Source organism: Strigops habroptila, chromosome 6 (assembly GCF_004027225.2).
Source record: "Strigops habroptila isolate Jane chromosome 6, bStrHab1.2.pri, whole genome shotgun sequence".
NCBI classification, from domain to species: Eukaryota; Metazoa; Chordata; class Aves; order Psittaciformes; family Psittacidae; genus Strigops; species Strigops habroptila.
Genome location: NC_044282.2, coordinates 47,187,413 through 47,203,178, shown reverse-complemented (window position 1 = coordinate 47,203,178; position 15,766 = coordinate 47,187,413). Strand labels below are relative to the sequence as shown.

Here is a 15,766-nt window from a genome sequence, read left to right as displayed (position 1 = left end):
TCCTGGTTCAACAAGATTCAAGTCAAGCACATAATACCCTTTCCAGGTAAGGAAATGGTATGCCACTACCCCTTCCTTTCTAGGCTTCCATCCTGCCTCATAAACTGGAACTGCCTTGGTTGGTTTATTGGATTTTTGGCACTTGGACAAACATGCATTATGCATTCATGGGTAATTAACACACTAGAAAATGGCTGAAGAGTTGTTTAAACATTCTCATTTAACTCTTATGCCTTTTATTAAGAGGAGCTGGGAAGGTACATACCTAAAATTAAAAGTAGTTCTTGAGCTCGACCCAGGGCAAACACAGGAATAAGACCTCTACCTCCTCTATTGACAATGTCATGAACAGTGTTACAGAATCTTGCCTCTCGCTCTTCCCTTTTTTCATGAATGTGAGTACCATACGTGGATTCCTGTGTATACAGAAACTAAATATTAAAAATACTGATAGAGAGACTGATTCTCAGTCTTCTCCTTTGAATCCAACAAGAAAATACAGAAAAACATACTGGTGTTAACATGATGGGGAGGGGAGGGAGAAGAGTGAGGTGAAGAGGAAAACCAAAACCACTCCCAAATTCCCATAACCACCTCCACCATGTTAAATAACCAGAATTTTCCCTCTCCCAAACCCTTCCCAGCAGGTTGGAAAGACAGATTCTGTTAAGAAAACAAACAAACAACTAAAGCTATTATTTTTGATGCTTCTTGTAAGAGGTTTCAAATTTAATGTGCATACTTTCCTAGATGGCAATGCTGCCACTGCTTTGATGAAGGGGTTATCACATTAATATGGTTCACTAGTGGTACATGTGCCACAGTTTAGAAACACCTAGCCTAAAATACAGGAATTACACAAAATACAAGATTTTGATGTGACTTAAAATGAAATTAGCAGTTACAGAAAGCAATTAGAAGGGACACAATAAACAAAAGTAGGGTTACAATCTACTAAAGACATCTAGCTAAACTGGGGTTTGTACAATACATCTAGCAAACACAAGTCGAAACCTAATACATCTTGAGAAGGTTTGTATGAAGGCTTAAGGCACTTCATCAGAAAAATTATGAAATAAAAATTACTTTTCAGTACGGTGAAAATAAATGCTAGAGTGTTCTGAACACCCAAGCACTTGGATATTTAATGCAAGTCATGAACTATCACTGAATCTCCACAGTCACTCAATTTAGCTTTAATTAAGTAATATCCCTATACATATTTCATTATTAATATAAGGAGATAATTCTGTAAAACTTACAATTATAAGAATATCAGGTTTAATATTGGGAATCTCAGCTGCCATCAGATGTCTGTCCTCCTGTCTTGAGAAATCACCTGTATATAAAAGCTATTAGAGACAAAGAGAAGCAGTTACTCTGATTACAGGTTCTACCAGATCAGCAGTCTTAAAAAAGCTGTTGTATAGGAGTGATATTTTTTAAGCAAAGATGCTTTTAAGGAATTTATCATAAAAAGGTCAGAGGTACTTTAACTAAAGACTCTTCTGATGCGGACAGTGCTTACAGTATTAGGTCAATAGTACTACAGTACAAATATTTTAGTCACAGTAAGTAAAACATTTCGTATTTTAAGCAGTAGAATAATTCCAACAGAACTAGGTAAACAATTACTAAGATTTTATTTATTGTTTGAGGTATAAAGGTGCCATTTCCAGCCTTTTGCATACATGCACTGAGCATTAAGAAGTAAAAATTGATGTAACAAAGTACAGCAGATCCTAAGTGGAAGTAAGAAGTAGATAAAACTGCATCTATATCTCAGAATGCAAATATAGTGAATATAAGAGTTCTTCTTAGATTTTCTTATACTAAAAATACTCCAACCTGTAATCCAGCAGAATTTCTACACGGAATGATCATGTTCCCCATTACACCAAGAAGTAACTTGTAACTGTTAGTAATTTTTAACGGATTCTTAACTGCAGGCTGGAATGCAGCTCTCTGTGCCCAAAAGGATGGTTTCAAAACTAAACATTTTTTACTCAACAATCATTCCCCTGATGAAAAGGTGAATAATAAAACATATAGTCAGCAACAGCAGATAAAAACTGGTCTACAGGTAACCTACTATCAGGGAATTAAAGAAAATTATGGAATTCTGTTTCTATACTTTTTTTTAAACTTCTAAAATTCTCAATCATTATAAACCACGAACAAAGTCCCACCAGACACAAGCCTCAGCACCACCATCTCTCTTGCCTCTTCGAGGTTGTATGAAACTTTTCTTGGGCAGTGATTATCCTACTGAACTCCAATTCATGAGAATAGGTTCAAGTATCTGTTTTTTACACAAAGACTGACTCTGATTACATGATGACTTATTTAATCTCTCCATGCTTAAAAATTAATAATAATCCTGTTTCTTTAGGTACTTGAGCATAGGAGTGTTATGAGAAAAATAGAACTCACATACTTTGACAAATGCCATTTAAGCCCTCAGGGCAGGCACACGGTAAATCAGAATTACAAAACCAAACATCTGGTCATAGATTTTACTAAAATGCAGCCTCCACACGGCTGCCTCAGCTATCAGCTGCCTGAGTGAAGCAACAAGGAAAACTGTTTGTTTACTGGTTCCAAATTTGAGTCCTAAGTCACTACCATAAAATGCAAACATCCTACCTGCTTCAATACATGTGTCACTCACTAGTTCTAACCAATGAGAAAACACACGCTCGAAGTCAAGGGCTCCCACCCTGCCTTGAGCCCAAGTCTATTTGACAGCTCCAGCCATGGTAGTGGAGCTTAACAGACAATAACAAATAATTAACAACTACATTAGAATTCAGGCTTGATTTCAACTTTGTAATAAAAAGAAAATACCTTCACACCCGCTATTTCAATCATAAACATGGCTGCTCCCAGGACGTGGCCTGCGTGGTAACACCAGAATTTGATTCCTGCCACCTCTTTCACTTCATGGAAGTTGATGGTCTCAATCTTGTCCATGCTTTCTTCAAGGTCTGTTTCTGTATATAGCATGTCATCCGCTGATATATTACTGGATATAAGTGAAATGGCTAAATATCAGCTCATTTACCACCTTATGTCATGTAACAGGAAAAACACTTCCTGGGTATTCCCCACCGACAGCAAGACTTCCATTCAGTAATGCTATGTCTTCTATGTTAGAAATCAAGTCCAGGTACTCTAATGTAGTTCACCTAAACGGAGTTAAAACATCTTTCTTTTGAAACGTCATGCTAGAGTAGTCTTCGCAGCTCAGGATCTGCTCTGTATTTGTTGGATTCCCTACCTTGGACAGAGATCTGCCATTTGTTAGCTTGTAACAGTCTTCAAAAACCAACCTAAACCACACTTCTCCCTTTGGCCCAAACCAAACAGGTTAAAAGAGGACTGCTTATCAGGCTTCTGACCCAAGCTAGAACCTGCTGAGTTGAGATATGCTCAGGACCGCTACATTCACATAGAAAAGATGTGTCAAGGCATCTAACAGAAGGGGAGAAAAAAAAGAAAAGAAGAAAAAAAAAAAAGAGAAACTCAAAACAACAACTACTTCTATGAAGCTTAAGGAAAAACAGACATTAAAAAGCATGAGAACAAGAATGTCTTCAGAGAGACAGATGGGGGGGGGAAGGAAACTATTAAAGGTCCAAATACAGCAAATGAGAAGAGTAAGAAGGAAAAATTTCAGTGTTTTTTTTTTATTAATAGGCAATTATTTGAGAGCCACGTTATCCCTGAGGCAGTAAAATGATTCATTAATTCTAACCTAGTTATCATGTTCTACTTGCAGCAACATCCAGGTTCATCCAGCCACCTCTGGTGGCTTCATCTTCAGTTTCCTGTTAGATATACAGCTGAGATAATTCCCGAGTTAAAAGAGACAACCCACAGCTCAGCTTACCTGACTTTGACATAGTCTGAGAGAAGCCATCTGTAAATAGCTTTTGTGGCATGAGTCATAAATGTCCTTCCTTTAAAACTTGTTTTCTGTAAAAACCATGGTAAAGCCCCACAGTGATCTAAATGGAAACTTAAAATAGACACACAAATCCAATTAATACATTAACATCACACCACACTAATACGTATCATATAATTCACTACTTCACTGGATTAACATGGCATCACGAAAATCCAGAAGCAGAATTCTCAACCCTGTTGTTAACTAAGTGTGCTGGTCTACATTCTGTACACTAGTGACTAGACATGCAGCCAGGAAGACCTAAGTGTAAAACAGGAAATTCTCCATTAATGGCAAAGGTTTTACCCAAATAATTTTAGAATTAACTTTTTTGTAATCTACATATAAATTTAGAGGGGGAAAACCAAGAGGAACCAGGAACACTATAAATGCCGGATATAAGAAAACTAACAAATGTGATCTTAAGTTTGTATGTTGGACAGTATGGATTAAAACGCTAATTACTAAAATCAAATTATTTGGCCACACTTCTAGTTTGACATATGTTAAGGAAGTACTTTTGAAATATAAGTCAAACAAGCACACGCTACAGAAGCTCAGAATATTATAGAGACCCAGTGATGACTGGTTAAATCATTTAGAAATGCTCTCCTTGTCTCTCAGCCACTAAGCAATATTTAAACCACATTCAAAGCTTGTTTAAGTCTCCAAGAACCTTCTTCATTCAAAGCCGATGGAGCAAAACCCACAACCAATACTTTTCAGCAGTCTTTATGTAGAAAACTTCTTGAAGCTGCCACAGTGGTGCTGAAGCAGGCCAGGTTATAGAAGTCAGACATCACGGTGAGCTCAGAGGAGAGTTCTAATGTCAAGAACTGAACATCCTTAATTTAAAAAAAGTTGGAAGCTAAAATTTTGCCACGCCATGACCACCTACATAACACCTATTTTCAGCCTCTCAGGGAACACAGCTCCAACCACAACCTCAGTTATTTGATCTTTCAGGTGCAACTTACTGGCTAATTAGGAGGAGATCAATCTCAGCGGGATCTATCAAATCAATGTAAGGAAGAGCATCCATTCCTTCCAGTCCAGGATGGATTCCACAGTCAAGCTGAAAAATGAAAGAAAGTTAAAGCTTCTAACAGAACATATAAGAAACCCTCTTCCAGTTTGGTCTAAAATATAGTGCTAGTGACTTTAGCATCATGCAAAAAGTATTTTTTCCTTAAACACTGCTTTTAGCATCGGATTTCACATCTTGGGCTTCTGTCTAAATGACTCATCTCCCCTGGGAAACTGAAAACTTTTCAAAAGATCCCAGTCTTTGATTATAATTTAGCACCTATGCAAGGCTTCATTCACACTTCAGCAACACCTGAATACAGATAATAATAATCAGCATGTGCCAGTTATTTCAGCCACCATCTGAGAAGACAGCTGGAAAAGGGAAAGAGAACAGCTATGTGTTTATATGTGACTATTTACACATAACTGTTGGTAAACATTAGCCTCAGGTTCCACTGAAACCTAATACGAGTACATTTTTTGTGGTGGCTTTTTTCACAATGCGAGCAATCAGCCATGGGAATAATCTCCCCAGGGAAGTGGTGGACTCGCCAGCATTGGACGCTTTAAAGACTCAGGCAGACAGGGTGCAGGGACACCTAGTCTAGGTCATGCTTTGCCTAGAAAGGTTGGACCAGATGATCCCTGAAGTCTCTTTCAACCTGGTATTCTGTGATTTAGAATCCACACTTTAGACACACACCTGCTGTTTGGGGATATGGAGTTATTTTACAGGACAGCCTCTGTAATGCCTCCTGTCACATATGTCATATTATTCCAGAAAGCTGTAAAACCCGCCTCTTTTAGCACAGTGACTGACTTCAGTGTGGTGGCTGAATTTAATCCTTAACAACTTTTTGCGATCTGAAGTACCATAATGAGAGGGCACACAAACACATTCATACAATAATTACCATTATTTTTCTTCCTTTAAACTCCAGAATAATGCATGACCTTCCTACTTCTTGGCCAGCACCTCTGCAAAAGGATATCAAAGTCATAAAAATTAAACCAACCCACACCATATGGATGCAACTGTATACTGGATGCCTCTAGTGGCATTATTTTTCTGTGTAGAAATAACGACCTTTTAAGCTCAAAGAAAGTAACTGCACAGTTATACTTATCTCAATGGAAATGAGACCCTATTTAACATAGGAGAAATAAAAAGAATGGTTGGGGAAATTATTTTGGTCTCTTCTGGCTTTTACTGCATGCCTGTACATTCGAGTCTCAAAGTATTGAGATGTACAATGAATGGGAAGCTTACTTAACAAATTATGTTGGCGTGAATAAGCTTTAAGTAGCATCTTCAAGTCACCCAGAAGACAACTCTTGTGCTGCTATCAGAAACACCTGCAAACTGCACTGGCATCCTTACCCGAGAGAACCAAAGCAAAGTACTACAAGACCCACAGCGCTATCAAAGCGCGAAGGCAAAACAGAAACGCTTTGCTCAGACAACACTGCAGTAGCACACAGGGAAAGGCCACGATCCTTCCAGCCGAGCATGACGGCTCTCCCGGGCCGGCAGGCCGCCCGCCCGCTGCAAAAGCAGGGAAGGGAGGAGGGGAGCACTCCGGGGTTTCCGCGCCTCCAACACCGTTCCTCCCGGGCCGCCCAGGCCACGCTCCCGCCCCGCCGGTCGGGATGACACAGCGGGGATCCAGGGCAGCGCCGGGCCGGGGCCGGACCCGCGCCCACCCCACAGGTCGGGTTCCCCCCACTCCCCGGGCCGGCCGCAGCCCCGGCGGGTCCAGCCGCGGCGCCCCCGACACCCCCCGCCCATGCCCAACGCGCGGCTCCCGCCGCCGCGCCCGCGCCCGGCGCTCACAGGGGCCGGATGAGCAACTGATCGCTCTCCTCCGCCGGGATCAGCGCCTCCGCTTTCCGCTTGGCCGACATCACGCCCCGGGCCGCGGCGCTGACCCCCGCCCGCCTTCCGCTTCCTCTCGCCCTCCGCTTCCTGCCTGCCGCGCCGTGCGCGCATGCGGCGTGGAGACACCCGGAAGAGGGAGGACGGGTGCGGGCCGCGGGCTGAGGTGAGGGGCGGCGGCGAGCGGGCTCCGGGCGAGGCGTTCACCGGGCCCCGAGGTCTCGGCAGCGGCGCGGGGCGCCCCGGGAGGGCCGGGGCAGAGGCTTGGGGCGCGGGGGAACCGGCGTTCGTTGCCGCCCGCCGTGGCAGGGGCAGCGCTCCTTCCTGCCTTCCCAGGCGGCGGGAGCTGCGCCTCTCTGTGGGAAGTGGGTTTGTCCTTTCATCATTTGTTAGGTTGTCACCTGGGGCTGCAGGGAGAAACGGGGAGAAGATAAGCAAAAGGGAGTGCGGTGCCGAGCCGGAGCCGGGACTCGCTGCTCCCCGCAGCCGCAGTGGGTGCGTGTGCTGAGCGAGGAGCTGCGAAGAGCTCCTTAATCAAGTAGCGTATTAAAAGAGCTTGTGAAGTAGCGCATGTTCGGTTGTGCCGTGCTCGGGGACAGCAGGCAGGCTCGGGAGATGTGCCTGTGCCGTGGCAGCGCTGCTCTGCAGGAGGGGCTGCTCGCTCCGTACTGGCGGCTGGAATGAGCCCCAGGAGGTGGCTGCGCTGGGTACCGCGGCTCCGCGCTGGGTACCGCGGCTCCGCGCTGGGCGGCTTTTGGTCTGCCAGGGACCGGGTGTTTGCTTAATGACAAACACAGCGGCAGCCTGCGGGCTGTAATCCTGCACTGCATCTCAGATCTAAGCTCTGCCTTGTGTGTCTTCCATTACTGCCTGCCGTGGGAACAGTGTGCAGTAGGTTGTGTTCCTCCTTTGTGCTCTTTCTTCCACCTGCTCAGGATTTCTGAAGGCTCTGTAATTAAAATACTCTTCTCTGAAGCTGGGAAGTGGGGGTTCAGCACTCCCTGATGGGGGGTCAATGTCCTGCTTCTTGACACTGTCCGGCCAAATGTTATGTGAAGCAATTGAAATAGTAGGGTAGATACAGGAAAAATGCTTTGAGAATACTCTCAGAACTCCCAGTAACTCCATTCCAAGGCAGTAAATGTAACATGCTTTAATTTTCAGGAACATGTTAAGTAGTAATGGCTGCTCTTAGAGTGTTACAGTCAATAGTTCTTCAGAATTAGGGTTGTTTGGTTGGTTGGTTTCATTTTTAATGGGGTCATATTCTCTGGAGCAGGGATTGCATTGGATGCACCTTGTAGGGCACTTGGATTGTAGTTACAAATAAAAATAATGTTTTTAAGTAGGAATTTAAATTTTGTCTTGTTTCTAAACCTGTATGCATTAGAAACTGACCTTTGCAACAGTCTATAACTTAAGGAGCAGCAATTTTTGATGGATCAGAAGGACAGGGATGTTTTAGGAGAGAGCTGGAGGGACTTTACACAGTCACACATGAAGAGCAGCAGAGGAACATTCCTGCTTCCATCCTCAGAGTTCTTTACAAGTTTCCAGTTTCTGTGCACTGTGGACACGGTTGCCCTGGTGTTTGCCAGGAACTCCTTCCCTTGAGGCTGTGACAGCTTTAATTTTGACTTTTCCTTCTTAGAAGATCTTCCTTGATCCAATTATGAAAAAATGTTTAGAAAAGGAAAAAAACGGCACAGCAGCAGCAGCTCCCAGAGCAGCGAGATCAGCACCAAGAGCAAGGTAAGCTGAGTGTGGTACGTACTCTGCTGTGGAAGCATTTCTGGTGACAGTTCAGTGCTTTGCTGTTCCAAACAGGAAACCATTCGTGCTTCTACCATTCCTCAGATTGTGTTATAAGAGTTAAAAACCCTCTATCTGGTGCAAAGCCCCTTATATTCCGAGATGAATGCTGGATTGCTTCCATAACAAAGCCCACACATACAAGAATTTCTAGCAGAACAGAGTAAGGTTTGGAGGAAAAAGTAGTATGTTTGATCTGTAGTGATAAACATTGTCTTTAAGAGGGTGCCTGATGCTAGGTACCAAGAATGAGCTTGTTCTACAGTACTAGTTGGTTATTCGGTATCTCTAAAAAGTATTCTTCTTTTTGAATAATGTGTCCATTTTGTCTGATAGGTTTTGGAATGATCAGTTGAATATTCTGGATTTTCCAAGGTGCCGTTTCACTTCCCTTGCACTGCTATGTTATTTCAAGCATTGGTGGCAAGCATGTAGTTGTCAATTTCTTCAAGTTAAGATGCAGTACCAGAAAAGTCTGGACATAACCTTAAGGTTCATTTTCTCTTTTTCTTTTATTTCCTCTTCTTTTCAAAGTATTTGTGGACTTCTGAAGGGTTCCTGCTGAATTTATATCAGTCCGACTTACACTAAGGCAGAAAGATAAGTGCAGGAAAGAAATAGGTGTTGGTCTTTTTCTCCCCATTTGGCAGTGCTACTTAAGTAACCAGACCATGAACACTAGCTTATTTAAAAAGAAGAGTTGAGGCAGGTATCTAACAGCGAATGTTAATATGTTCTCAGTAACTTTCTGATGATATTAATGTTTTTCTTAGTCTGTAGATTCCAGTCTCGGGGGACTGTCCAGGTCTAGTACTGTGGCTAGTCTAGATACAGACTCCACGAAAAGTTCAGGTATGTAATCAAAGTTTGAGCAGATATGTATCGAGCAGGATTAATTTTATGTGTGTTTGTATGAAAGAGTAGGGAAAAAGGAAAAGGTTAAAATACGCATTTTTAATAATTGTGAGTGAATCTGTTAGCCTGGTGACTAATGTGTGCATAGCTCTAGGCTTTTAAAGTATTGTTAATGGTTCATCTAGGATTAAGTCCCTTTTTGAGGTAAAGTGTCTGAGTAAGAAAAGCTTTGTTGCATTACCAGTCTGTTACACAGCATAAATCTGGTATAACTTTTTGGAAGCTGTGTTTCCTGCTTTTGAAAGTTTACATTTAGACTAAAATAATGGAAATAAGATTTGATTTTATTGGTTCTTGCTCACCAGATGTCCTGGTTTCTCCCTAGCAGCTGGTACCACACCAGAGCACAGTGCATCACTGTTGGACAGAGCAGTTAATTTAAAACAAATGATATTGAACATCAGAACCAGCTTCTATGTTTTCTGATTCAGGGTTGTTAACTCCAAATTGAATTAGTACAGACAGTGCTGCGTCATGGATCCATATGAAACTATTGCCTGTACCATGTGGCAGGACAGTTCATTAGAGGAGTTAATATACTGTGTTTGATGGTTAAGTGTTTGATGGAAGTCTGCAAAAATGATGGAATTTACTAAGTTAGCCCTGTTAACACCCATTAGAATAATATTGCTGTTCTATAATTCTTCAGAATTGCTTTGGTTTATTTTGTTGCAGGACAGAGCAACAGTAATTCTGATACGTGTGCAGAATTCAGAGTTAAATATGTTGGTGCCATTGAAAAACTGAAATATAATGAGAGCAAAAGTCTCGAAGGGCCACTGGACTTGATAAATTACATAGATGTTGCACAGGTAAGTGGGCTACAAAAGACAATACCAACAGTGTCAGAACATCTTAAGCTCAGGTGTATTTCATTCATATTATCATGTGATGTGACATCTTTCTTTGTAAATTTTAGAGTTACTACAGTAAAGCAGCTTTACTTTAGAAAACATTAAGCTGTCAATTTGTCTCAAAAGCTGCCACACTCAATTCCATTTTAGCGATTAACTGGAGAAGATGCACCCAGAGAGCTGTTCTGAAGACGCAGGCTCAGAGCAAAAGCCCTTCCATGAGCCACTACTGAACAAGTATCCCAACTGGAAGTTGCTATACTGTCTTCAGCACTGTTAGGACTAGTATCCAGGAAAGAATTATCTCCTCCAGATGTCTTCAGTACTGTAGAAGTTTTCCTGTAGAGGAAACTGTCATTTCTGCTTACAGCCAGTTATGAAACTGTGACCAAAGAACCTGAATAGTATTTAGGTCATCCTTGCCAAACTGTGGTTGCTTGTACGTATTCTTGTACTCAAAGCCATGACTGATTGTTCTCACTAGACAGCTCATCGTTTGTATCTTTAAAATTACAGAATATCTGTTTGTCTTGCAGCAGCTTGACATTTCAGGTATCTGAATATATGCTAAAACTATTTTTACAGCCAAACAACAATACTGCTGCCAGTGTGGAACATAGATCACCCAGCACAGCATGATAGAACATGCATTAATTTTCACCCCATCAGATTTGACCATAGGGCCAAAGTTCCCCCTGAGATGATAAACTCCTTTCCAGAATCATGGAATATTTAGAACAGTTTTGGTTGGAAGGGTCCCACAGTGATCATCTGGTCCAGCTGCCTGACCACCCCGGGGCTGACCAGAAGTTAAAGTATGTTGTTAAGGGCATTGTCCAAATGCCTTTTAAACACTGACCAGCTTGGGGCCTTGACCACTTCTCAAGGAAGCCTGTTCCAGTGCTTGACCACTCTCTCAGTAAAGAAATGCTTCCCCATGCCAAGTCTAAACCTCTGCTGAATGCATTTCACATAGGGTTAAGAGATTGGACGAGTGAAGAGTGGCAGGCAGGCCCCACACAGCAATACAGGAGCAGGGTTAGTGGTGTTGATCCAGTGGACTGAAGGATACATAAACACGTTTTCTGTTACGTATCTTCATTGTTCATGTTCTTCTGTCTGCACTAAAGGCTTTTGTTTGTTTCCCTCCAAAGCAAGATGGAAAGTTACCTTTTGTTCCAGGTGAAGAGGAGTTTATTATGGGAGTTTCCAAATACGGCATTAAAGTTTCAACATCTGATCAATATGTAAGTGATTCGCAACAAACTGTCTTTTTGGAGAGAGTTGAAAAGTGCTTTGGTTTATTTCTGTGATAGGTGACCTGTGTGACCAAAATGCCACTCCTGGCTTTAAGCAAACAAACAAGCTCTCACAGCAGCACTGCATCATGTCAGTTCTCAGGGCTCTCTCGATTTTCCTGATTGGACTGGTTAGATTTATGACAAGAATCCATTCCTTTTGAGATAGATAGAACACCAGACAAAAGGCAAGCAAGGCTTTACGCTCTACGGGCACATCTTCCTTTCTCTGTAACTGTCCTGCCATTCTCTCACATGGAAAAGTAGCATGACTGTGGTGTCCCAGACCATGGGTTCCTCAGCCTGTCAGGAATACAACTCCTGTTGCTGTTTGTGTGGAGAGGAAAAAACAAAGGCTGGGTTTTGGGTTTGTTTTTTTTTTTTCCAAAAACACCCGAGTTGTTTTCCTCTTTAAAGTTCCAGCCTTGCGCTCCTAATCCAAGAGTGCGAGTTCACTCCAGCATTAAAGCCTCATGATTCCACCTTATTGATCGAGCCTATTTTTTGTTTGCATCATTTCCTACATGTAGTTTATTTTCCTTTAGCACACTTCAAGTAGCTTTTTTGCTAAAAATAAAAATCCGGTCTCTTCCCCAGGGCCCTCCAGTTGCCTCTGTGTAGCTTTGTATTGCAGCCATGTGGTTTCCTTCTGGTTGCCCTCAAGAGCTCTAGATACCATAAATACTTGGCCTTATGAAGTCATGACCCATCAACAACCCAGCAATGCCTGTTCGTAAAGGCCTTGAGCATGAGAAGGTGAATAGCATTGCTCAGTAGCTGAATACTGCGAAGAGAAGCAAAATGCTTCCTTTGGTCCCTTAAGAAAATAAAACACTTGTTTCTAATGCCTGGGAGGAAAAGTAGTAATTGTTACTCAACTTTGAATTCTTTTGGGTTCTGTTTTTGCTGCCCTCCTAAATTCTTAATTCTCGTCAAGAACATAGGTTATGCTATTATTTAAATTCCTTTTTACTCTGATAAAGATCACATAGGTAATTTTGAAACTTTTATCCATCATTTTTCTGCAAGCATGCCCAAGCTGATAAAGCCACCTGTGATTAAGCTAGCTTGCACTGGCATTTTATTACATTGCATAGTTTCCCAAATTCTGGCTTTTTGCATCTGTGCCACTGTTGACATTTGATTTGTTCTTTAGAGTGTTAGTCCACTTAGAGTTCTAAGGTGGAAAGGTCTTCTCTGCCTTCATACAAGGAGCTCAGTCTTTTATGACTTTGGGGGAAAGGTGAGAGTTCTGTGATGTGTAGATGCCTTTGCAGGTGAATAGGCAGCTATTCCAGATGCCAAAGAGAATTAACTGCAGGATACAACATTTTTGCTCCTGGATTTCAGCCAACGCTTGAGAAATCATTTCGTTAGTGAGTGAAATATGTAGAGATATGTAATTCACTGATACATTCTCATTGTTTGGGGATGCAAACACTACTAGAAACCAAAGGCAAAGCATTTATAGAAGTCATACTGAGGCTCTGGCCTTTTTCGCATTCTGTTTGTGTGTATTTGTATATTATATATATGTATGCACATGTAGGGCACAGTTTGTCCATCCACCATCTAATTTCTCTATCAATCAGCTGCAGATCCCCTCATAGCGAAATACTGGAAGGAGAGGAGAAAATGGATTTACAGGGGGATTGTGTACCTTAAAGAATTCTATCTATCATCTTCCTCTTTTAGTGAGAATCCACGTACACATTAGCGCTGTAGTAAGTTCCAAGCAAGTAACTAAAAAGTTACACCTAATTTGGAGGGAAAACTTGGCATCTTTAATATGGAGACTGGAGGGTTGCTCCAGTAAGTTCCATACTGGTTCCAGCTGTCCTCAGCATGGTGTGATAGCTGGTATGAATAATAGTGAGTGATTGCCAGGTGAACATCAGGAACGGAGGTGTTTTTCAGCAAGGTGATCATAGAAGCACCGATAGAGAGCTCTTTTCAAGGGTTTCATGGCAGGCATCAAGCTCACTGTCCATTTTTACAGTGTCTGTATCAAAGCGGATGCTTCTTTAGACCCTTCAGCTACTGGTAGGGACAAGGTGTTTGATGCCATCAACATAAGAAAGAGCTGGCTTGAAGTTTCAAGACCCTAGAGGTGGTATGACTGGAATAAACCAAATGAGTATTACCGGTTGGGTAGGATGGCTTGAGAAAAAAGGCTTTGTGTGAGTCAGGTCTGCAGAGACCTTGCACATAAACCCGTTGTTTTTTGGAATGGTGAAGATCAGAACTGTTGGGGCTGTGATGAAAGTCTGCAGCTGTGTCAGTCAGAGAGGTCTCCCAGACTAGATCTCTGCAAGAGCCAGGACCCATGCTGTGGCTCACGCCACAGCAACTAACCTTGTCTCTGGTACCCTTGCCAGAACTAGGACGGGCTTGTCTGGAAGAGTAAAAGGTTGTTTTACATTCCCTCTGTGCCAGACATACAGAGCACCCTGCTTGTCCTGCTCACAGAGGGCGAGTGAGGATAGGTGGGGAATGAATGTGTCCACATATGAAAGCAATTCTAAAATAGAAGCAAAAATTAAAGCTAAAATTGTGTTAAACCCCCACTTATTTTTTTAAAAGCTCAATGAAACTCTCAATTAAAAAGGTTGTAAGCTTACCAAGGAATGTTTCTCTCCTGTGAGTAAATCCAAAGTATTCTTTTGTAAGAGAGAGAATCAAAACAGGTGGAAAACTCAAATAGCCTTTGCACTGATCCAGAGTAACTTTTATTTGCCACGTGGTTTCAGGATGTGTTACATAGGCATGCTCTCTATTTAATTGTACGGATGGTCTGCTATGATGATGGTCTGGGAGCAGGAAAAAGTTTACTGGCTTTGAAGACAACAGATGCAGCCTCTGAAGAATGCAGCCTCTGGGTATATCAGTGCAATAGTTTGGTAAGACTTTATGTTTACAGTATTTAATTTAGGTATCAGTATTCTGATTGAAAAGGGAGCTTCTGAAACCCAAGGCCCTTGGTGAAAGCTTTTTAGCAGAAGTGGGATTGTTCAATTGAAAAAAATTTCTCAGTATGTCCTGGCCGAGTTGGGGAGACTTTGCTCACTGCATTTGATCGGCTTAGAGGGAAAATACCTACAGTCCCTAAAATTGTCAATGAATGCACACGCCTGAGAAAGCTCTCTGCAATCCTCAGAAAGCTATTGTAGCTGCTAAGGACAATTCTCCGTTTGTATTTTCAAAGACAAAAACCTCTTAAGATGGGACTGAGCAGGGAGCAATCGAGTAACAAGTCTGGAAACAGAGCATGCATTCATATTTACAAGCAAGGGAAGTGATCCCTTTTTAAGAGTAGGAGAATGCCTTGTCAAGATGCTATGGGATGACACACACCCTCACAGCACTGGGGGAACACACAGACTGACTTTCTGAGTGCTAGTATCGTGCTATGATGAAAGCCAAGTACTCTGACTTGTTTCAAAAGAGCTCATTTAAAACAGCTTCCCACATGTCATTGCAGACCACAGAAATCAAATTAAATCTCACTTGTGCTACTCCATTTTGCATGTCTCTGCCAAGAGAATGATAAAGGCCACATTCTGTTGTAAATGAGTTTTGCGATATTGAGAAGTTCTTCAGAAAGTGCTAATGGGTATGTTTGGGTGGGGTCTTTTGGGTTTGGTTTTTTTTTAGGAACAAGCGCAAGCTATTTGCAAAGTGTTATCTACAGCCTTTGATTCAGTTCTAATGTCGGAGAAGTCCTGATGTACCTTCAGTACATGACGGTGTAGCACAAGAGGCCTTTGTGTGGGGAGGAAATGGGGCTCCTTCGTGACACCACAGACTGGCTGCAGCTACACACAGTCCCAGAAAAGACTCGCTGTGCAAACAAGAGCCATGCAACCTTGCACACGGTACTCTCATTCCCCAGACATGACTTGAAGAAATCATTCCATCTTCAGTTGCCAGAACAAGACAGGATTTTGTATTTAACATGATTCCCCCCCCAATAATGTTTTGTATATTAATGTCAATATTGTAGAAATGTAAAATAAAACTGACACTTCTA

The 15,766-nt window shown here is 42.1% G+C and overlaps 2 protein-coding genes across 11 annotated transcripts in view; one reads left to right on the top strand and one right to left on the bottom strand.

The window, feature by feature from the left end:
- The window catches only part of CPSF3 (cleavage and polyadenylation specific factor 3), a 19,312-nt gene extending 12,382 nt beyond the window's left edge, over window positions 1-6,930 (bottom strand). The window contains exons 1-7 of one of the 3 annotated variants that reach the window (XM_030489557.1): window positions 6,816-6,930; window positions 5,896-5,959; window positions 4,930-5,027; window positions 3,893-4,021; window positions 2,848-3,025; window positions 1,263-1,352; window positions 266-416 (exon numbers count right to left, since the gene is read on the bottom strand). In XM_030489557.1, the coding sequence (XP_030345417.1) occupies window positions 266-416; window positions 1,263-1,352; window positions 2,848-3,025; window positions 3,893-4,021; window positions 4,930-5,027; window positions 5,896-5,959; window positions 6,816-6,886 (781 nt within the window). In that variant the 5' untranslated portion in view covers window positions 6,887-6,930. Of the gene's footprint in view, window positions 1-265; window positions 417-1,262; window positions 1,353-2,847; window positions 3,026-3,757; window positions 4,022-4,929; window positions 5,028-5,895; window positions 5,960-6,815 lie in introns of those variants that run through there. The other 2 variants (XM_030489558.1, XM_030489560.1) reach the window with 2 other exon arrangements.
- On the top strand, window positions 6,670-15,766 carry ITGB1BP1 (integrin subunit beta 1 binding protein 1). 8 transcript variants are annotated; one of them, XM_030489562.1, is made up of 7 exons: window positions 6,670-7,023; window positions 8,509-8,609; window positions 9,443-9,521; window positions 10,260-10,396; window positions 11,593-11,685; window positions 14,487-14,636; window positions 15,391-15,766. In XM_030489562.1, the coding sequence occupies exons 2-7, from the start codon at window positions 8,538-8,540 to the stop codon at window positions 15,460-15,462; spliced, it is 603 nt and encodes a 200-aa protein (XP_030345422.1). In that variant the 5' UTR covers window positions 6,670-7,023; window positions 8,509-8,537; the 3' UTR covers window positions 15,463-15,766. The 8 variants fall into 8 exon arrangements, 6 of the variants coding, with proteins under 6 accessions (XP_030345422.1, XP_030345424.1, XP_030345425.1 ...); XM_030489565.1 differs by having other exon boundaries at window positions 6,970-7,023; window positions 11,621-11,685; XM_030489563.1 differs by having other exon boundaries at window positions 6,979-7,023; window positions 8,512-8,609.